Source organism: Trifolium pratense, linkage group LG6, assembly GCF_020283565.1.
Source record: "Trifolium pratense cultivar HEN17-A07 linkage group LG6, ARS_RC_1.1, whole genome shotgun sequence".
In the NCBI taxonomy this organism is placed as follows: Eukaryota; Viridiplantae; Streptophyta; class Magnoliopsida; order Fabales; family Fabaceae; genus Trifolium; species Trifolium pratense.
The window spans coordinates 30,210,286-30,233,577 of record NC_060064.1 but is presented as its reverse complement, the minus strand read 5'-3'; the positions used below and the strand labels follow the sequence as shown (position 1 = coordinate 30,233,577).

The window sequence follows — 23,292 nt, the reverse complement described above, 5'->3', positions numbered from 1 at the left end:
ATTAAATATTTAACTCTTAATTTCGATTTTCATAAAAAAATTATAAAAAAATTACAAAAAATTAATCAAAGTAAAAGAAATTGATATTGCCTTTTCTTTCTTTCTTTTTTGGAGATGACCCTTTCTTTATTTTATTTTTTTTGGTACATCTTTATTTTTCTTTCTAAAATACCCTAATTAGTTGAATACAAAATTAATTTTGACAGAAGAAACTAAATTTATTTAATTTTCATATTTCATCAATTTCGAACTGTTAATTTAGTCAAAATCAAGATCAAAATATTTAAATTAAATCAATGAACAAATAAACAACAAGATCAATAATAATAATAATAATAATAATAATAATAATAATAATAATAATAATTATTGACAGAAGAAAGAAGATTCATTAATATTTGTAAACTGCGTTTATACAATGATCATCATAAAAAACTAGAAAAATAAAACTAAGAAACAACTCAACCATTTAAAATGGTTCAAGAAACAGATCAACACAACCCTAAAATTATTAATTAAATTAAACAAGACAATGAAATTAAAATATTAGTAAATAGATAAACCCTAATTTCTTGATCTAAAAATCTTCATCCAACTTGAAAACATGAGCACCACCATTTGCAGTTAAGCTATTCATAACAGAAGCTTTCTGATACTCCCCAACGCGCTTCTCAAAAAAGTTAGTTTTCCCCTGAAGCGAAATCAATTCCATCCAATCAAAAGGATTCTGAACATTATAAATTTTCCCACAACCAAGCTCACCCAATAACCTATCAGCAACAAACTCAATATACTGACTCATCAATTCACCGTTCATTCCAACCAAAGCACAAGGAAGCGCTTCACAAACAAATTCTCTCTCAATCTCAACCGCATCACGGACAATAGTTTTCACACGCTCTTCACTAAGTTTCTTTCTCAAAAGCGAATAAAGTAAACAAGCGAAATCACAATGAAGACCTTCGTCACGTGAAATAAGCTCGTTTGAAAAAGTTAAACCAGGCATTAAACCACGTTTTTTAAGCCAGAAAATTGCACAAAAACTTCCAGAAAAAAATATACCTTCAACACAGGCAAAAGCAACGATTCTTTCAGCAAATGAATCAGATGAATCGATCCATTTCATAGCCCAATCAGCTTTCTTCGCGATACACGGAATCGTCTCAATTGCATGAAACAAACGATTCTTCTCAATAGAATCATTGATATAAGTTTCAATCAAGAGACTATACATCTCAGAATGAATATTTTCGATCGCGATCTGGAAACCGTAGAAAGCACGTGCTTCGGAGACTTGGACTTCTTTCATGAATCTTCCGGCAAGATTCTCCAAGACGATACCGTCGGAGGCGGCGAAGAAGGCGAGAACGTGTGAGATGAAGTGACGTTCGCCGTCGGTTAGGTTGTGCCAGTGTGGAAGATCTTGCGAGAGATCGACTTCTTCGGCGGTCCAGAATGAAGCTTCGGCTTTTTTGTACATTTCCCAGATTTTAGGGTATTGAATTGGGAACATACAGAAACGGTCAGGGTTTGGGGCGAGAAGTGGTTCATCGGGAAATGCAGGCATGTTTGGTGAATTAGGAAAATTGGGGAAAAGTGATTATTTGGAGAAAGTGATTTTGGTTGTTGGTGTTGTTTAGGGTTTAGGTTTAGGTGTTAAAATGAGTGAAGAGTGAAAGGGTTTAAATAGAGATTTTGTGAGTGAAAATAGGAGCGGGTGAATTTTGAAAATTTTGCGGGGTTTTGGTTTGGGAAAAGCGTGCGGGAGAAGATGGAAACAAACGCGCGTGATTTTGAAATATTTTGGGAAAGCTTTCATGAGAAGATTTGGGAGGGGTAATACGGGGATTTTAACATAGAAAAATCTGTGGTGGTTTTGGTGTTTAATTACGGAAATGGGCTTGGGGTGATGATTGATAAGGATGAAACGGTGCGTTGGGATTTGAAATGAATGGATGTGGAATGAAGAGGGAGGTTTAAAATTTGGGAATTTTTGGATTGGTGGGAATATTTGAGTTACGCGGTATTATTTAATTGGCGGTCTCACCAATAAAAGAAAAAATTAATTGGGGGATTTGAAATTGAAAAAAATGAGAATGTTAACTTGTGCCCTTAAGGGTACATGTTAAGAAGATAAATGTGGAAAAAAATTATTGAACTTGTGGTGTATTTAATTATCTAAACATTAAATTTTTTGTATCATTAAATACTATATTTCTATTTTTAGGTAGCTTAACATGTGTCCTTAGGGCACAAGTTAACATAACCCTTGAAAAAAAGAGTATGACCTAACAAGAATACTACTATTTAGGCGGAGGAGGAATATAATATTCTACCTCCATTTTACTTTATAAATAAAACAAAACAAAAAAATTCAGTTTTAAATTAATGTGGATAAATGTTTTGAACGACGATGAAACATCGGCCTCTTGTATATAGTGTAATATTTCTATGAACCAAGCTAATCTAATGGGGCAAATAATTTTTACTTCTTCAATAATTGTTTTTACTTTTTTTTTAAAATTAAATGTAAATTATATCGTCCACAAATCCTAACTCAACCGATAGAAATACTAAAATTGCTAGTGTTGAACGTTACGACCTCGCTTAACTAATATTTTTTTAACTAATAACATATTTTAATATTTTTTTGTCAAGTAGTTTAGTGATTAAAAATTCAACTCTTAAGGTAAATAAATGAGATAATCAGTGTTCAAATTCCAACCGCTACATATATAATGCAATGTACTGTCAGGGGCGGCCTAGGCCCATGTGCGACATGGGCCGTGGCACAAGGTCTCATAAAAATGAGGGCCACAATTTTTTTTATAGGGTAATGGTATTAGTAAGTTAGGGGGTGTAAAAAATAATTATTTATGTTAGAAAATGTTGTAAGGGCAGTAAGGTCCAGCCCAACCCGTTTTCCTAAGGAAAAAAAAATAGCAGACAAGAGAAGTCTATCTTGCGTTTTGCGTTCTACGTATTATTTCTCAAAAACTCCAATAATTCACCACCACCAGGCGTCGACCTGCCGCCATCACCGGCGGCATTAATGTCGGTTAACCTCCTTCCTTCTATTCTCAAAAACTTCATTAAAGTTGAAACAAAGGTAAAGACTAAATTTTTACAAGTTAGGGTTTCTAAAATTTGCAATGTAAAATCACAATTTTTTTATTTTAATTGTGTTTCCCAATTCCCAATTCTCATCATTCTTTTTCTCCCAAAGTTAATTACCGATAGGGATGTTCTTTTGTTTCTATAAAGTGGAGAATGTTTTTTTTATAAGCAAAGTAGCTATAATGTATTTTGTTGTTATTGTTAGACTATGAATCTTTTTTATGTTAATTACAAGAATGATTATAATTTTATGTTATTTGCAATTTAAATCGATGATGGTTTTTTTGTAAAAAAAAAGTTACGTTTTTTTATTAAAGACTCACTTTCATATTTCGCACGGGGCCTCCAAAAACTCGGAGACGCCACTGTGTACAGTCAACTAAGCAAAACTCACTGAACCCATATTTTAATGTTTAATACTTTTACTCCACGTAAAATGAAAAGATGACCCCACATACAAAGCCTAACTAATATTTGTATTTGTAATAAGCAGTAAACTATAAATTTGAAAATACTAATATTTCTAACTTTTGAAAATACTATCCATAAATATTAAATCCTTTTGAAAAAATCACCAAGATTAAGAAATTTGATTGTGTTATTAAATTTATTAACATTTGTGTTATTACATTTGATTATATTATCTTTAAAGTGTTAATTATTGATTGTAAAAAAAATATGCACTATAATTATAAGTATGTTGTTTTAAAAAAAAATATGAGTATGTTAGAGCAATTGTCGTTTACGGGTAGCGAATGATGGATTTCAAAAATTCTGCAAAATTTCTCATTTTCATAATGTACACTACTTAAATAGCGAAAAAACAAAGTTGAAAACTAGCATATCCCGCATAAATTTTTGAAAGAAAATTGTGGCTTTTTTCAATAGCAACTTGGTTGAAATAATATTTTAGATCACAATAAATATGCAAAACACTTAATAAACTAATATAAATATGATTCCGGCGATTTGATTAAATTTATTTTGATATATTCTCTTACATTTAAAATTAAAATAGAGCAATTGTGATATTTTTGTTCTAGGCTTAACATTTGTGGATACAAATACATTGAGCTTTTGAACGAGGGTCCCCTGAGACACTACAATGACCATGACCATTAAATGCTTGAATGCACCATTGGTTGCATGAATTAAGGTCGCAGTCACCTGCTTTTTTGGTGGTGCACATTTGATCTGCCCAACTTTGCTTTGCTATAACTGTTAGGAAAAAAAAAATAATTATTATATTATAAAAGAACTGTGAAAACAAAATTATAATTATACTATATTGTTTTTTTGAACGGCAAAATATTATTAATAATAATCGGTCTCTGCACAAGACGAACAAAGAACGGGAAAAATGGAACTACAAAGCAAAGGCGCCGTATATAAGCGGAACACCAATGATAAAGCTAAAAACAGACACCACCTAGTACACACTCCACAGTCAACACACCATCAACCCGACCCGAAAAGATGACTTAAGACTCTAACTCCTGATCTCGAATCAAAAGTGATCGGCCCATCAGAATACAAAAGCAGCTTCGCAAGCCAAAAATAAATGGGGCAACAGTAGAATGAAAAATTAGGCAGCTAAGTCCCCATCTCGCAGTCCGCTCCAAACAGTCAACACAGATGTTATACTATATTGTTAAACTATTTTACACAAGTAATTAATTTTATTAAAATAAAATTGTCATCTTAAACAGTATCCGGGACACTTGTTTCAAGACGAAATTTCCTTTTAAATTTGTTTAACTAGTGCATCTGATACACTAGCATTTTCCAAAAAAAAATATTGGAAATGAAAAATGTTAGTCATTATATGAACCCACAACCATCGTCATTAGTAAACACTACCAAACACTTCCACAACACACTTCCATAAAATATGATATAAAAACTAGTATACCTGAAAAAATAAGGAACAAGACAATAATTGGCACGAAGGAAAGCTTGACCATTTTGAATAGCTTTAGTATTATCAATAGCAGTAATACAATTTATTCATATTAAAATCAAAACTCAGGGTCTATATATATATAAAAAACTAATATCAAAGAATTCACCTAAAAAAGTATCAGAGTAAAGAAATAATATATGATTTATATTTTTTCCATATATAAACATACAGTCAAACTTTATATTTTTTTTGAATTTGAACAACTTTAATTATAAAATTTAAAAAATTATGTTTTTTTATAGGAAAAAATATTTTTTAAAAAAATGTTTTACATTTACAACTTTTATATAAATAATTATCTTTTTTTCAAAAATATAAATATTTCTAAACAATTTAGTATGATATATTTCTTAATATAGTGGTTAATATCTTATACTTACCAAAAACAATAAATTTTTTTAGTTCATGATTGCCATTTCAGTCAAATGAGTTTTATAATATAGGGCAATGAGTTTTAAAATATGAAATATATTTTAAAATATTACGTGATATATTTTAAATAAAAGAGTATTTATGTTATATTATGAAGTATAATATGAATGGCAAAATTATCTCTCACTTTTTACATGATTATTAATCAAAGTACGATAATGATAACTCTAGTCTAGGTCGTGAGCTGAGAAATAAATTTGAAGTATTGAGCGATAATTTTACTGGGCCGCAATCCAATAATTATTCCATACAAGTTAAATTCTACTCAAGATTTCTCTCCCCATCTCCCGTGTTTCTTTTCCACCCCTCGTTTTTCCATTGTTGCCCTTGACTAAATATTTTTGAACGTGTTTTCCGATTTTTTTGCTTTGGCTTAGCTCCCGAAACTTCGAAATATGTTTTTCAAATTTTTTCCTAATTTGAACTAGAAAAATTTCGGAAAACGCGTTATGAAGTTTTTAAACAAGGGTAAAAATGGAAAAATGGGGGCAGAAAAGAAACACGGGAGGTGATAAAAGAAAGATTCAATTCTACTAGGCCACAATCCATTAATTAGCCCATGCAAGTTAAAGAAAAGGGTGGTTCTTTCTGAGTTAAAATCCTATCCATTTCTATTCGCACCGCCTCCTTCGAAGCCTTGGACCAAGAAGAGGGTTTGTAATGTTACTCAACCCCAAATTCGCAATATTCATTCCTTGCACCGCCTCATTCGAAGCCTTGAAATCAGAATCTCATTCCTTCTACAATATCCATCTGAAAACTGGAAAAGCATCTCAATACCGACTACCAAATTCGCTCCATTCATAACCCAAGCCTGGCTAACAGAAACACTGATAGTGATCAAAACCACCCTTCTTACGAGTGACGGAAACTCGGGAAGACTTCGACAAGCCTCATATAGCGATGAAATTATTTTATTATTATAAATCTGTACCGAAACTTGATAGTTTCCTTTAATCTTGAAAATAATAAATGTTACTTCTAATACAATTTATTTAAAAATAAAAAAAACTAATAGTCCAATGAACAAACAACAAATTTTTTATTTTTTTTGGTAAAGAAACAACAAAATTATTTATCCATGAGTATTCAAATGATATAACGCGAGTTTATTTTACATTACTTAACTATAGTTCTGGATTCGAGACAAATTTGCAATCCGTGTATTTCCCCGCCAAAATGTCAATTTCATTCTCGCATTACTGAAAACTACATTTTCTTCTTTCCAAGAAAAGAAACCGCAAAAATCTCAAATTCCAATGAAACAAAATCCTAACACCCTTCTTCTCCTCCTCCTCCTCCTCACCGTCACACTCACCACCGCCACATCATCCACCGAACCCCTCTTCTCCACCGCCGCACAAACCCTCACCAACTCCAACTTCCTCTCCATGTCTCTCACACTCCGTTTAGCTTCTTCTTCCCTCCCTTCCACCACCTCCGCCACCATTTTCGTCCCCTCCGACACCGCCTTCCGCCGCCATGGTCCCCTCCCTCTCTCCCTCCTTCAATATCACATCATCCCTTCCAAAATCCCTCTCCATTATCTCACATCTCTCCCTATCTCCACTCCTTTACCCACTCTCCTCCCAAATTCATCTCTCATCATCACCACCTCCTCTCTCTCTCATCACCACCACTTCTCAATCAACAACGTAACTGTTTCAACCACTCCTCTCTTCGAAAACCCCTCCCTTCTCATCCTCTCTCTCCACGATTTCTTCAATTCATCTTCTCTCTATCTCCCCCAACCGGAATCTCTCGGTCATATCCTCAGATCCAATAATTGTTCCCTAACCGCCGTGTTTCTTGAAAATCTGTTACCAGAATTAACAGTTGGCGCGAAGATAACTGTATTTGCACCACCCGATGAGGCAGTTAGAAATGTGGCGATTTTAAAGAAACATGTTGTTCTTGGATTGATTAGGTGGCGTGATTTGATTCGTTTTCCGGATGATGCTCGATTGAAGACTCTTTTTGATGGTTTTGATATTAGAGTAAGTGTTTTCCCTCGTCGTAGATTGCTTAATGGTGTGAATATTATTGTTCCGGATATGTATCGTGATGAATTCGTAGTTGTTCATCGCGTTGGTGGATTGCTTGATAGCGGAACTGAGTTAGTGAAATAGATGGAATGTGATTTGTATATAGGCTTTTCTGATGGGGAGAAATGTATAAAAGGTTAGATTTGATGTGTATAGTGTTTCATGGATAGCAATAATTGAATTTCATATACAAAAAATAATGTGATTGAATTTGTATATGCTATAGTATAATATGCAAAATGTTTGAAATTTGAATCGTTTGTAAATTCATAGCATGTTTGAATATGCAGTGTCATTTAGAATTTTAGAGTAATCTTAGCATGAAGTTGAGATTAGTCTTAGATTAGTCTTAGCATGAAATTGCTTAATGGTGTGAAAACTAGCTCTTGGAAGCCTTTAGCTCAATTTTGTTTTAACCAAGCCTTTAGCTCATTTAGTCTTTTAGTAATTTACAAGTAACTAGTTATTTTGTCGATGATATGACTTATGTCTCTGTCAGTATTTCATAGTGCTTAGTACTATAAAGAAAAGAAACTCGGTGCTGCATACCTTAAACAGAAGTCATTGAGCTAACTAGCTAGATCCACATATCTATTTCAATTTGTTCTTTCAAATTCTGCTTCTGAACATTTAGAATTGACTAAATGCAAGCTTGTGACAATGTGGATATTGCACTAGATCAATGCTTGCACAGAAGGAAAAACAGGATATGTCCCTTGGCAGCAAACTTGTCTCAGTGTCTTAATCATTATGATTATGAGACGGAGAGTTTTAATACTTTATCATAGTATGACAGTGATTACTGAGCTGAGCAATGAGGGTAAACAACAAAGGAACTAACATAATCAATTACCAGGTGTTCTATTCAACTGAGTCTAAACCAAGGTAGACAGAATCACAATCTTGATACCCCTGTCCCTGTCCTGTGCGTGCTAGATCATGGCCATAATCGTTTTATATTAAATTATGTTGCTTCATATCATATGCATATGTGCGAATCTTTTGAACAAGATATATGAATTTTTAAATTGGTAGCAATGCACATGTGAATGGATCGAGTCTCATCGAACTAGTTACAAAAATATTCTTGAATGTGTATCTTCTTGTTAGTGGTATTTTGATACACATGTAAAAGTAAGTTTAACAATAAAGTCAAGGCCAAAATTAGAGTAATGGGAGGAGAAGGAGCTTTGATATGAAGTTGTCTTAAATTAGTTGCGTTAAGAATGAGACGCTTCCATGTGAATGGATCGAGTCTCATCGAACCACTAAGATCAAGTGAAATTAATTTCGACAAGTGAGAGATTGTGGAGGGTATTTTACCACTGAATCTGGTGGATGATAAATTGAGATGTGTGAGACTCACTAGATCACCAATTCTATAATAGATAGGAGATTCCAAAAAATCATTAAAAGCCAGATTGAGTCGTCGAAGTTGCTTGAGCTGGAAAATAGTACTATTAGGAGATAATTTACCTTCGAAACCATTGCAACTAAGATCCAAACCGACCACGTGACCTGATACAGTGTTGCATGTGACACCATCCCACTCGCAACAATCTGTACCATTATTCCAAGATTCTATCTTCATAGAAGGATTGGAGTAACAAGGAGACCACCACTCATATGAAGTGTTGACAACAAATGAGTTCTTGAATTGTAGCAAGGCATAGTTGTCATGATGGTTGCATAATGAGCAAATATTTGCAGGAAATTGAGTAAGAAGCAATAAGAACAAGGGGAGAAAAAAGCACACCATTATATTTGGAAATTAGCAGGCTCTATGAACTTAAACTCTTCTTTAGGATTATTATTTTGTATGTAACTATAGTATTGATTAGCTTCTATTTATCGGTTGGCTTATTACATGGAGGGTTTGAAACGTTTCTTGATAGCGGTTGGTCAAGGATTAAAATACAATGACACATAGCATTGACACCAAAGGCTTGAATTGTTGACAAATTAAGATTTTTGGTAATTTGCCATGAAGTGTTGACTTTCTTCCAGCCATCATTTCCGACTAAAATAATATACTCCCTCCGGTCTTAAATATAAGCAAAAGTCAAAATGTATTTGCTTAGATTTAGACTAAATACATTTTGACTTTTGCTTATATTTAAGACCGGAGGAAGTAATATACACTACTTAATATTTATATTGATTATAAAAGTGCAAGACCATGACTTTTTTATAAATGTTGCAGAGGTTGTAGCAATACAATGATATTAAAAGACATACTACTATAATACTACATTCCTGTTTTTTTTTTTTTAAAAGCAAACAATTTATTAACCACAACTCTCGGCACAAGAAGAGCCTAGAGAGGGATAGAGAAGAAAGATACAAACAGGCAGGGAACACTTTTAACTCTAAACAAAAGACAAAACACCATCCCACCAAACAAAAGAAAAACCCACGCCCTTAAAACAACAACACCAAAAACACCAAGACCGCAAAGAAAATCAGTTGTTAATACATATACCCGGCTCCAAACACCATTCATAATACTACATTCCTGCTGGAAATTGTATGAAAAGATTGGTTGAAACTTGGTAAGAAATAAACAAAAGTTATAAGACTTGGAATTAATGTGTGAATTTGAGAAGTTGTAGAAGTCTCACATTGAAGGGACTACACATTTTTTGCCTCACTTGAATCAAAGGTTAATTTTCCAATTTTAATTGCTTACTGCCTTACATATTCAATGTTAATGATAGTGCCTTATTGCTTTGTTGGACTCCAGTCCCTTCTACTTTATGCACATAAGTTGGTTTAAAGTCATGACTACTCAAAGTAACATGGTAAGAAGCCTTGGAAATGATATGCACAGAATCACACAATGCAATTAATGAAGGCTAAACCACCCTTGTTATCTTTCTGTTGCATAAAAATAGTACTATAGTCACATTCACTTAATCTATTTGAATCTTTGATTGAATTTGTGGCCTACTCAAGGAAACATGTTGTGGAAAGATGAGTTGATCAAGAAGTATTTCAAAGCAAGCATCAGTGGCAGTTGGCAGCAAAGAAAACTTGATTGTTGAGATTCGGTGTTGCAGCAAACTATGAATAACTCAAGTTATCTATGTTTCCAAGCCACTTCATTTCTGTGTCTTACTATATTTCCTTTAAAATCAGATTTTCTGTTAAGAGAAATTCATAACTAAAGAAAAAGAAATTCATTTCCAAAATTCAAAAGGCCATTGGCAAAAAAGTTCAATGAAGTTAGTTACATTGATAACAATAAAAACTTACTTGAGAAACAACAAAATACATTACAAAAGAGAAGCCAAAATTACAAATCAAATCAAAACTCATCATCATATGTAACCATTATAGCATCTATGTTTGGCATCAACATTCCTCCTTTTATTCTTCTTACTCAACTTATCACAAATAAATGCTTTCTCAAGTTGCTCCACCCTTTGTGTGAGAGATGTAAGTAGTGATGTTTGCTTCTCATTTCTCTCAAACAATTGTGCCATCATATCCATCATTTTCTCATTGTCCTCCATCATCCTTTTCAACATTTTCCTATTCCCATCAACCTCCTCACATTCAATTCCAATTTTACCCTCCTCTTCTTTCACGACCACACTATCCACCTCAATTCCCTCCTCCTCCACTAAACTTGTTCCCACACTCTCTTCCTTCTCTTCTTCAACCTCCATCTTCTCCTCATCCTCATCTTCCTTTTCCTCTATCAAACAATTCTCTTCTTCTTTTACATATTTACCCTCACCACCAACCACATCCTTCTCCTCATTCACCAAAGAATCCATTTTTTCACCTCCCTCAATTTTCTCATCACACCCCCCATCTTCCTTCTCCATGCTATTCACCAAAGCTTCAATTTTTTTACCACCCTCATTCTCCTCTTCACTCCCCACTTCTTCCTTCTCCAAACAAATCTCTTCAACCCCATCACACTTACCCTCACCATTTTCATCTTCAACCTTAATTGTCATCATTTGAATTTGATCAACAAATTCTTGAAGAACAATAGCCCTTTTGATAAGCAACTTTCTTAAGTCCCTAAGAGCATAACAACAATTAAAAATTCTAACAGAATCCAACCTAAGAAGCAAATTCATGATAGTTTCACCAATCCTTATCTTCTCCTTTTGCTCCTTCTTCATCATCTTCACCGTTTCTTCATTATTCACTTTGTTCTCAATCTCCTCCAATTCCACCTTAATCTTCAACATCTTCTTCAAATTCTTCCTCACAAGAAACCCTCTTGCAACCTTCTGAATCTTCGTCGCTGAATCGGCTCTGTTTCTCTCTGACCCAACAAAACGAACTGGAATTGAAACCACCTTCGACGGTGTCTTGTTGTAACGAGGATAATTACATTGGTTTCCGTACAAGGAAAGTGGTGTTGCTGGTGTTCTCTTGTTGTTGTTGAACTGCATCATGATGTTGTTGTGTCAATAATAATGTGAATAATAATGTTTCTGATTTTTGAGAGAATTAAGGTAGTTGTGTTAATAATGTTAGTGATTTTTGAGAGAATTAATGTTGCTGTTGTTGTTGTGTTATTGAAAGACTGGTGGAGCAGATTTTTATAATGAATATTGTTGGTTTCGGAATATTCGAGAAGTTTCATGAAAAGTGAAGAATGAGATTAACTGTTTTTGCTTACGTGGTATGGGTCCCTCTCTGTTTCTCGGTGGTTCGAGATAACTGTCGATTCTTCTCAATGGAACATATTAAATTTTTTTTTTTGTAAATGATATACTTCCTCCGGTCCTAAACATAGAAAGTTTGATTTTTATATTCATTGAGAATCTAATGTATTTAGTTCATATTATTGACTAGATGCATTAGATTCTCAACGAATCTAAAAAATAAATTGTCTCTTATATTTAGAACCGGAGGGAGTATTAAATTTGTTGGAAAGCGAAAGTGTGTGCTAAAAATAGGAATTTATTGGTGTATTAAATTAAAATTAGGCAAATGCTAACCTATGCCCTAGGGGCACATTTTAAGATGCAATTAATGAACTAGTATCTCACTTAATGTGTTTCAAAAATAGTAATAATCAAGTTTATTAATTAAAAGATATGGTCCATAATATTTGTTAATTATTTAAATCAATTACAAAGGCAGATTTTGATACCTTCCAACCATCATCATATGATTACACGCGCAACTAAATTTTTTTGGTACAAAAGCAGCTTTTTTTTTGTCAAATATTTTTTTTTTTACTTAAAAATATTAAATTATAAGTATTATAAAATTCCAAAACATATTAGCAATTCAAAATCCAAAATAGCACTAACAATCGTTTCCATCACAACATAATACTATAATACTCAGTCTTATTCACCAAAAAAAAACTTAAATGATTAATTAAATCCAAAAAATAAACACTTAAAATAAATACTTAAATGATTAACTTTTGGCCATATTTTGGATGCATAAAGATATGCTGATTGTTTTTTTTTTTTTTTTTTTACAATAGGATATCTTGATTGTTAACAAAACGAAAAAATTAGATTATTAAGGATGCATATAATGTCAGATGCGTGTAATCATGATGATGATTGGCAAGTATCACAATTTGCCTTTGTAATTGATTTAAATAATTAATAAATATTGTGGACCATATCTTTTAATTAATAAACTTGATTATTACTATATTTGAAACACATTAAGTGAGATACTAGTTCATTAATTACACCTTAAAATATGCTCTTAGGGCACATGTTAGCGGAACCCTTAAAATTATGATATATTAGAAAGATAATGTGAAATATTTTTCCATTGATACATTTTAAATTGACACTTAAAAATGAACGAATAAAGTAATAAATATATATAAATATATTCATTGATACATTTTTTTTTATTTGGTTAAGTAGTCTAATGGCTAGAAAATCCACCTTAAATGTGAATAGGTGGAGTGTTCCGGATTCGAACCCGGGCTTCTGCACATATAATGCGATGTCCGTAAAAGATTTAATATATATTTGAAAAAATAATTTTTTTTAAAAATTTTGTTTTGGTACATAACATTTTTTTTTGTACATAATATATTAAATTTATTGGAAAGAGAAAGTGTGTGAAAAAAAAATATTGGTGAATTAAAATAAGGGTATAATAGGAAGATAAGATACAAAACTACACTTTCTCATTAAAAACATTATCCAAAAAACTTAATCGGATAAAATATTGACAAAAAGAAAAAGATCGTACAACTTTTACAAGATAATATTCCAACATCAATCAACATAATTGATACAAACCTATCAAACTCTAATAATAAGTGAAAGAACATCGAATGAGCTTATGAAAATCATACATAGAATCTTCGTTTTCACTAAAACGAATGGTGTTTCGAATTTGCTCAAGTTTGAGTCGAGCAACATCTTTTTCACGTTGTATCTTTATTTGTTTGAGTTGATCAATTTCTCCTTCACTTTCACGTTGTATCTTTATTTGTTTGAGTTGATCACCTTCTCCTCCACTTTCACGTTGTATCTTCATTTGTTTCCAATTTGATAAAGTCTTTTTCACTTCCGGATCTTCAATAAAGTAGCATCATACAATCCATGTTACGATCCCCCGATTCACGATCTTATGACCCCTCCCCAATCTTACTTAGGATCTCGACTTTTGACTACCTTGGTCTAAACCACTCTGAAGTCTAAATGATACCAAAATAACTTTGCCTCATGCAAGCAAGATCAATTTTCATAATCTGGTTGCCTCTTAATTGATAAATGAACAATATCAATGTAATCACATTAATTAACAAAAAGACTTTCACTTGAGAGATTTTGGAATTTAGATAATAGAAATCTATCTTCTTTTTTTAACAAGTAATACAAGGCTTTGTCTAATCTGAAAGAGTGAGGTATGGCTTTTAACAAGTAATACAAGGCTTTGTCTATAGAATCCGCCTTCATTCAGTTGATAATAGATATGACTGCATTTTTCTGCATTCATTATTATGTATTATGTAGACTACACAGTTGTATTGTCTTTTAAATTAAATTGATTGTACTGTCTTCCTATATTGTTATCTGTATTATGTTACCAAACTCAACAACATTGTTGAAGACATTATTTTTAGTCCCATAAAGTTATTTTGAAAATTATTTATATTACGGAAAATTGTCTTAATCAAAATTAATTTGTTAATCTTTATTCTTCTAATTATTATAGCATACAAATATTATTTTTAACATGATCATATATATTTATCAGTAAAGCAACAATATTTTGAATTTTTTTCACTAATAGACTTTTTAATAAACTAATTAAATTGATCGTTGAGTCAATAAATTATAATACAACAATTTAAATAAACTAATTTTTTCTGTTTATAAAATTAACTTCGTTGAAACCAACTTCTTAACGCGCCGAAGACCCCTTACGACCTAACGCCCCGACGCAATATAACACGCCAAAAGCGCGTCCCGTGCACGCACGGGTATGTACCTAGTTTAGAGTAAAAAAAAATCGGTGAGCCTACTACGGCTACCATACCTCTTATCCTCTTATTTTTGGTGGTATTTATTATTATTTTTTTCAAGTGGTTTAGTTTAGTGACTAAAAAATTTACCATTAAAATGATAAGTGGAATGATTGGATTTGAACTCCAACTCCTTGCATATATAATGCAATCATGTCAACTGAGCTAAATTTACGAGATTTTTTGTGGTATTTAGACAACAACTAACTAGAACAAACCACGTAAATAAATTTTTAACAAAATTTAATTTAGATGTATGTAATTTGTTTTTATTAACTGTTGGATAAATGATCGATCGTCCATAAAAAATGTCTAAGGCCAAAAACCTTGAAAATACAACCAACACCTGGCCTAATCTAACCCAAGGAGGATATGCACACTCCAACTACATTTCAATTATTTAAGAGATTTTCTATCGCAATCCCGCAATTTTCTCGCGCGTCTTACGAATCTATAAAAATACTCGTGTCTGCTTCTTAGATAGCAAATACAGTACACCCCAAAAACATTCTACAAAATTTGTTTTTAATAATGTTCTTTACTTAAGTAGTGGATGACAATTGTCAAAAAATTCCCATTTTCATAATGCCTGCCGCTACTTTAGTAGCGAAAGGGTAAAACTGGAAACCCGTAGAACGCACAGCAGATAGGACGGCAAAAAAAGATCTCATTCTTTAATTATATTTGGTTACTGCTTACTTTCTGTAATCTTAATTTTACAATTTTAATTGTTTTTTAAAATTTTATGAACGGGGTTGATTTATTCAATACAAATTTACAATCTCACGGCTGGTTTGATGAAATTCGGTGTTACTAAGGAGTTATTAAGTTAAATAACTTTGTTTATAATTGTTTCAAGAGAATGTGATCTTCTTTATACAATTTTTGTTTTGCATTAGTTTCCTGTACTTGAGATAATCATATTATTATTGTTGGATGTCAAATGTGGAGACCTAATCTCCTAATCGAGATTTGAACTTTATTCCACCATGTTGCGAGAATTTAACCTGTTTTGTTAAGCTCAACTTACACCGATAAAAGTTAAGCCATGTGATTGACTTATAGTTGTCCATGATAAAATGTGATTGACGGTTTAACTTTTTTTTAAAAAAATAATTTAAAGTCTGAATCATCCAATCTTAATTAGACAACCGAGATGTGTGTCACACTTAACCTAATCCATATCTAGGTAGGTGGCTTGTTGCTAATCTAAATTCTTAAGCACTTTTTGTCCCTACTGTCCCTAGTAGTATAGAGTGTAGTGCTGTGTTACAGAATCAAGAATATAGTATGGAAGAAGTATCAAATGGTGAGGTATTATATACAGCTTGTCTTAGTTGTTTACAAGTGTGTTGAATTTGGCTAACATGTTACATTGTGGTCATTGGTGCATTCCACATGCTTGCTATTTCTTTACATTTGTTTACAATGTATGGTGTCTAGGGGTGTGCATGGTTTGGAAACCACACCACACCACACCTAATTGATGGTTTTGGTTCTAAACCAAAACCATTTCAATAACAAACCGGTTATTTTTTAAAACTAATTTGGATTTGGTTATTAACCGGATCGAACCAATTTATAACCGGTTTGTAATAAAATTTAAGTTATTCACATGATCCAATTTTAAATAGGTTTTTTACTTAAACTAGTTTTTTTTATTAGTTGATTAAAAAAAATAGATTTATTAATTATTTTAAAAACATAATTTTTCATTAATTTTATGATTGAATTGGTTTATAATCAACCCACAAAATATTTTTTTTAAACCCAAATTATTTTTTACTTAGCCGAAAACTTATTTTTTTATATTGTTTTAAAAATATTTTTTATTATTTAAAAAAAGAGTAATTTTTAAAATTTAAAAATCTGATTTTTAAATAAAAAAAAAACTAATAAATAGGAAAAAAATTAAAATACTAAATTTTTGAAAAACTAAAAACATTAAAAACTGATTTTTTAATTATTTTTAAAAAAAACTGATTTTTTTAATTATTTTTAAAATAATTATTAAAAATCTGATTTTTAAAATAAAATAATATTAAAATAGCATGGGTGGTTGGTGGTGGCCGGCCACCGGAGCACCACAACCGGCCGCCGGAGCACCACAACCGGCCGCCGTGGAAGCCGCCGGAGGTCCGCCGGAAACCGCCGTCCGCCGCCGTCCCGGTCGGAGCGCCGCCGCACCGGCCGCCGATGGTCCGGCGTTGACCACCGGTCCTCCACCCCTCTTTTGATTAATTATTTTATTATATAATAAAGAATTTTAAAAAATTGAAGATTGGGCCTGAATTAGCTATTGGGCCTAAATTTTCAAACCAATTCCAAACCAAATTACAAAATGTGGTTATGGTTTATAATTGGTGTTTTTTTATTGAAGTGATGTGATTTTTTTTTAAATGGATTTTGCAAACTAAAATTAAATATGGATTGGTTAGTAATTTGGTTAAGGATAACCAAATTTTTTGCACACCCCTAATGGTGTCTAACACAGCTTCGACATTTAACAACTTCCTCAATTCATTTTTTTATATATTAATGTTTGTCTCAATCTCAATCCTTAATGATTATTATAGCTGGCTCTATTCTTGCAGTCTCCGTCCAGCTAGACATACAGCTTGTCTTAGTTACAAATTTTTATTTTTATTTTTTAAATCTAAAAATTGCTTCAAATGAAAAGCTGTTTTAAGTAACTTGACAAAAGAGGTAGTTCTGATGAGGTATTTGTACAAGGCTAAATGCTAATATAGTACTTGACAACTACATATACATCCATGACTTATTAAGATAGATTTGTAAAGTTTTTTAAAGAGAAATCTAATTTATAGTAACCTCACAAACATTGAATCCAATCTCAAATTCAAAGCTAAGCATATCTCTCAATTCAACATTGGTTTGTTCTAGTTAGTTGTTGTATAAATACCACCAAAAATCTCGTAAATTTAGTTCAGTTGACATGATTGCATTATATATGCAGGGAGTTGAGTTCAAATCCAATCTTTCCACTTATCATTTTAATGATAAAATTTCTAGTCACTAAACCACTTTAAAAAAATAAATACCACAAAAAATAAGAGGATAAGAGGTATGGTAGCCGTAATAGGCTCACCAATTTTTTTTCACTCTAAACAAATTTATGGCAAAATGGTCGGCAGCGTCTAAACGCGAGGACCACGTGAAATCAAGGTTGAGTACACATTCATACAACGCCACGTCACCACCAGTACAAAGTTTACACACAAAAATGGTCAATATTATAGTAGTTTTTATTTTTATTTTATATTAACCTTTTTAAGGAAAGAACGGTAAATAATGTCTAGTTAATAATCTATTGAATAATGCTAGCAACACACTCTTTAATAAACACACTCCAACACACTCTCTTTTATTGGTTGAAATTCACATGGGTCCCATAAAAAAATGTGGACCCATATAACTTTTATGGGACCCATATAAATTTTAACCAATAGAAGAGAGTGTGTTAGAGTGTGTTTGTTATTGGAGTGTGTTGCTAGCACTCCTCTAATCTATTATAATTTATACTTCCTCCGGACACAAATATAAGAAAAAAATACTTCAAATTTTGGATACAAATATAAGCAAAAATTAACTACTTTTAAACTAATTAATACTACTATTTCTAATATACCATTATTTAATCATTTCACTTTTCAAAAGTTTATGTGATTTTCATGGCATAAATCACTTTTCAATGGGTAATATAGTAAACTTAACTCATGTTTTAAAGACACCTACATTATAAGAAAATATTTCGTAATATATTATAATCTCTGTTGTATGAAAATTTATCTAAATTTATTGTTGAACTAATGGTTAATGTTACTACAATTTTTCATATACCATTTAATATTAAAAATTTTCTACCATATTTTCCATCGTTACATATTACAACTAATCAGACCAGGGCGTGCACTGCACGAGTCGAAGTTCTAGTAATTAGTATAGGTCAATAATATAGTTTGGTAACATAGTTTTCAACATAGATTTTCAAGAAATTAAATTATATATATATATATATATATATATATATATATATATATATATATATATATATATATATAGGGAGGGATCAAATTACACCGGTGTAACATTTGAGTAATGTTACACCGCTCAATAACGCTTTAACGAATACAAATTTTACAAAATCCACCGTTGGATTGAAAGCTTATATCGCATAGATCATCCATGTTGAATTGTATAAAAATCTAAAATCATTTGATATATTTTTGAGATAGATCAAGATTAACGGTATTCAATAAAAACGCATAAACCATTAATCTTCATCGGTCTTAATAACATATCAAACGATTTTATATTTTTGTAAAATTCAACATGGATGATCTATACGATATAAGTTTTCAATCCAACGGTGAATTTTGTAAAATTTGTATTCGTTAAAGCGTTATTGAGCAGTGTAACATTACTCAAATGTTACACAGGTGTAATTTGATCCCTTCCCTATATATATATATTCGGGTGGGTGCTTGGGTTTCGGGTTCGGATTTGAGTGATCTCAAAACTAAACCCGTGGTATCGGATGTCACCCGAATCCAAATCCGGTCAACTTGGATTCATGGGGGTTTGGATTTAACTGCACAGTAAAGAGTAAAGAGAGTACTCTGCACAATAGTAATTATTTTTAGGCAAATGTTAACATGTGCACCTAAGGCATATGTTAAGAATACAAATATAGAAATATTTTCTCGAAACATGTGTATTATATCTTTTAAGCATTAAATTCGTTTATAATATTAAATACACATTTCTAATTATAGAAACCTTAACATGTACCCTATATGCACATGTTAACAGCACCCTTATTTTTAAACAGGTGGCAATATGTGTAATTGGGCGAAACATAAGCAGGCATTTCCGTAAAAGAAAGCTTATTAAGCAAACTGATTGGTCTTTGAGTTTCTCTCTCCCAAACACTTTGCGTCTTCGAGTTTCACAGCCAAGTCGTAAAAGGTACTCTCTCTCTCTCTCTCGATCCCCAAATCTAGGGCTTCTTCTTTATCTGCCAAATTTCAACAATTCACTGCCATCAATTCTCCATTCCCAACCTTCCTTTTCACCTCTCTCTCTACTCATTTAAGTAAATTCCTCTCTCGTTTGTAAATTCGTTATTTAGATCTTCGATTTTCAATTGATTATGCTCTTTTTTGCTTTAAGTTTTTTTTATTGAGCTTTTAACTCGCGTTCTTATCTTCCCGATTTGTAATTGCGATTGTTATGCTGGTAACTTCAATGGTGTAGTAAATTGAAATATTGAATTGAAGAAGCTTAATTATGTGCCTAATTTTTAATTTTAATCAATTTTGGTATAGCTTAGAATCAAGTCAAATTAGTAGTAACTAACTAGTAGTTAATTGTAGTTGTTTGTATTCAATATTTATTTAATTTAATTGAACATTTAAGTACGAATTTTCGCTTGTAATTGCTTGATTTTGTTTATTAATCTTTGATTTTATGATCTGTTTATAGATCTGGTTGAGCTTTTGAACTCTTCCAGTAGAAACTTATTTTGTTTCTTATATTGATGTGTTAGTCTTGAGAGTTGAGACGGAATTTTTGATTGACACAATTTTGTTTTTCTTTAATGAGATTTAATTATGTTGCATCTAAAACTTAATTTTGGTTTCAGAAGATGGACAACATGAATAGCTTCTGGCAGTTGGGCGATGAGCTTCGCGGACACTCAAAAGCATCTGAGGATCACAAATGGTTAATGGTTGCTTCTAAGTTGGCTGAGCAGAGATCAAAGGCTGAGCGCTTTAACAACCTTGATCTTTCAAAGGGTCCTGTTGAAACAAGGCCAAGGGATAAATTTGGGTTCCAAGAGGAGAACAAATTTGACACGCTTAATTTGAGCATGTTAAACTTGGACTCTAAGTTTACTGAGAGTATGAGCAAAAGCTCGCTTCGAAATGGTGTTTATAACATGAATGCTGTTTACCAGAAAAGCAATGCAAACTTGGTGGGTAATATGAACAGTAGCAAGTATAGCGGTAATGTTCAGCTCAACAAAGATCCCCACAGCAACAACAATAACAGCAACAACAACAACAATGAAAACAATACAAATGCTACTGACAAAAGGTTCAAGACCTTGCCTGCAGCAGAGACACTCCCACGCAATGAGGTGCTTGGAGGATATATCTTTGTCTGTAACAATGACACAATGCAGGAAGACTTAAAGCGTCAGCTATTTGGTGTGTGCACCAAAGTGTAATTTCTATTTCAATCCTGATGATTATTCATATACTTGCTGACAGCTGACTTTTAATTTTTTTTTGGTAGGTTTGCCTCCTAGGTATCGAGATTCTGTCAGGGCAATAACACCAGGATTACCTCTATTTCTGTATAACTATACCACCCATCAGCTACATGGCATTTTTGAGGTGAGCAATTCTTAATTTCTCCGATTACAGTTAATTTCGTTGGTTCTCCAGTCTCTGCAGGGAAATACTATAATATTTTAGGGTTATGAAGGATTGAAATTGTGTGCTTATAAGTTATAAATGATATTGGTAAGAAATGAGGATAACATCGAAGAACAGTTGGGAGCTATGTAATTGAAACCTATTCTTGTGGCTTAGGAACTAAAATTCTCTGCCAAACATAGGCATGGCATTAATACCTCTATGTTGTAAATTTGGAACATTCTTCTATCACTGTTCACTGATGCAATTAGATGTAGGGGGTAGTGATTGGGAGTTTTGGTTGAGCAGAAATTTTCATAGGGGCTAATCTGGTGACGGGATTACCTAATTCAATGAATGTTAATGACTTTGTTAAAATATGGCCTCTATTGTTTTTGTCTCCATTACTTGGCTATTTTCTATGTTCTGATTAGAGATACACAGTCATCTATCTTTGAAAATATGTCCCTTGATTTCTGTCTCCATTGTTATATATTTCCTTGCCAATCCTCAATTTGAATAGTAGTAGTACAAAGTTGAAGATAGACCAAATGTGCTTTAGTCAATTTGCTTACATTGAAAGTCCTTGGTTGCAGGCAGCAACTTTTGGGGGCTCTAACATTGATCCAACTGCATGGGAGGATAAAAAATGCAAAGGCGAGTCAAGGTTCCCAGCTCAGGTATAATCTATGGTTTTGAATTGATAGAGTGGATCCATATATTAGTTTGTCTGGAAGATGTTGAATGGATAATAATGTGTTCCTCATCATACACAGGTAAGAATCCGTGTCAGGAAAATTTGCAAGGCACTGGAAGAAGATTCATTCAGGCCAGTATTGCATCATTATGATGGTCCAAAGTTTCGCCTTGAGCTGTCAGTTCCAGAGGTATGAGGGAATATTGTTTTTCCACTTAGAACAACAATATTTTGTGATAATAATTTTTTATTATTTGTTTCTCTCTGATGGGTTGCAATTTCTGAATTTTTTGCAGACCCTGGATCTAATGGACCTATGTGAACAAGCTGGTTCCGCAGCCTAAACAACAGATTATGCGATATAATAGATAGGTTTCAGTGTGCCTGCTGTGTGCTTTTGGCAGATTTTCCATGAAGCGTAAGCTTGGAAAGTAGTAGTTTTTGGCGGATCATCATTGGATAAGTTGGGGGTAACATGTTTGAGGGTTTGAGCTATGTTGAATAAATGTTGTGTCCGCTGAATCTGCATTGTAGCTGTGGCATATACCATCTTATGATTGATTGCTATGGCATCATAGAGATGACTGTTTGTATTGTTAAACTAAAATGTTTCTGTTAAACCTAAAAGAAAGTATGTAAAAGCTATGTATTTCTGCACTCTTACATTGAATCGTTCAAAGTGATCACTTTTTGTTTCATAGTATATACACCAGTATAAATATGGACCACCTTGTGTTCCGTCATAGACACGTATTTAAAAAATATTTAAAATTTTAATGCAGTTTGAAAATTTTAACGCAGTTTGAAATTTTAACATATTTAATAATTTTTATGATTGAGATAATGACTAGGTCAGATTGAAGCAATACTTTTTTAGAAGACTTTAATTACTTTTTTTTTTTTTTGGAGTTTCTAATTGTGTTAAGCATTTCCGTTCAATTAAAATAATAAAAAGCAAAAGAGTATTGTTGACTATCGTTAGTGTGTCTAATAATTTTAAATTGTCTAATAATTTTAAATTGTTTATCAAATGTAGAATGACTTTCTCCTTCTAAGCTTCTTGAGCCTTCCTCAAAAAAAAAAAAAGCCTCTTGAGCCATTCTCATTTTTTA

General features: G+C 32.3%; 4 protein-coding genes across 7 annotated transcripts; 2 read left to right on the top strand and 2 right to left on the bottom strand.

Moving 5' to 3' along the window:
* Positions 1–369: 369 nt before the first annotated feature.
* LOC123891397 (ribonucleoside-diphosphate reductase small chain) lies at positions 370–1,784 on the bottom strand. The gene has a single exon (XM_045941262.1). The coding sequence runs from the start codon at positions 1,565–1,567 to the stop codon at positions 578–580; it is 990 nt and encodes a 329-aa protein (XP_045797218.1). The 5' UTR covers positions 1,568–1,784; the 3' UTR covers positions 370–577.
* A 4,987-nt stretch (positions 1,785–6,771) lies between these two features.
* LOC123892079 (putative fasciclin-like arabinogalactan protein 20) lies at positions 6,772–7,641 on the top strand. Its single transcript, XM_045941925.1, has one exon. The coding sequence runs from the start codon at positions 6,772–6,774 to the stop codon at positions 7,639–7,641; it is 870 nt and encodes a 289-aa protein (XP_045797881.1).
* A 3,107-nt stretch (positions 7,642–10,748) lies between these two features.
* LOC123891396 (BAG family molecular chaperone regulator 5, mitochondrial-like) lies at positions 10,749–12,134 on the bottom strand. The gene has a single exon (XM_045941261.1). The coding sequence runs from the start codon at positions 11,973–11,975 to the stop codon at positions 10,878–10,880; it is 1,098 nt and encodes a 365-aa protein (XP_045797217.1). The 5' UTR covers positions 11,976–12,134; the 3' UTR covers positions 10,749–10,877.
* A 7,759-nt stretch (positions 12,135–19,893) lies between these two features.
* Positions 19,894–22,883, top strand: LOC123891395 (B2 protein). Of its 4 annotated transcripts, none has more exons than XM_045941257.1 (6): positions 19,894–20,029; positions 20,706–21,273; positions 21,362–21,462; positions 22,080–22,163; positions 22,260–22,370; positions 22,477–22,883. In XM_045941257.1, exons 2-6 carry the CDS (start codon positions 20,709–20,711, stop codon positions 22,522–22,524), a joined length of 909 nt encoding a protein of 302 aa, XP_045797213.1. In that variant the 5' UTR covers positions 19,894–20,029; positions 20,706–20,708; the 3' UTR covers positions 22,525–22,883. The 4 variants fall into 4 exon arrangements, with proteins under 4 accessions (XP_045797213.1, XP_045797215.1, XP_045797214.1 ...); XM_045941259.1 differs by having other exon boundaries at positions 19,925–20,029; positions 20,709–21,273; XM_045941258.1 differs by having other exon boundaries at positions 19,985–20,156.
* Positions 22,884–23,292: the final 409 nt, after the last annotated feature.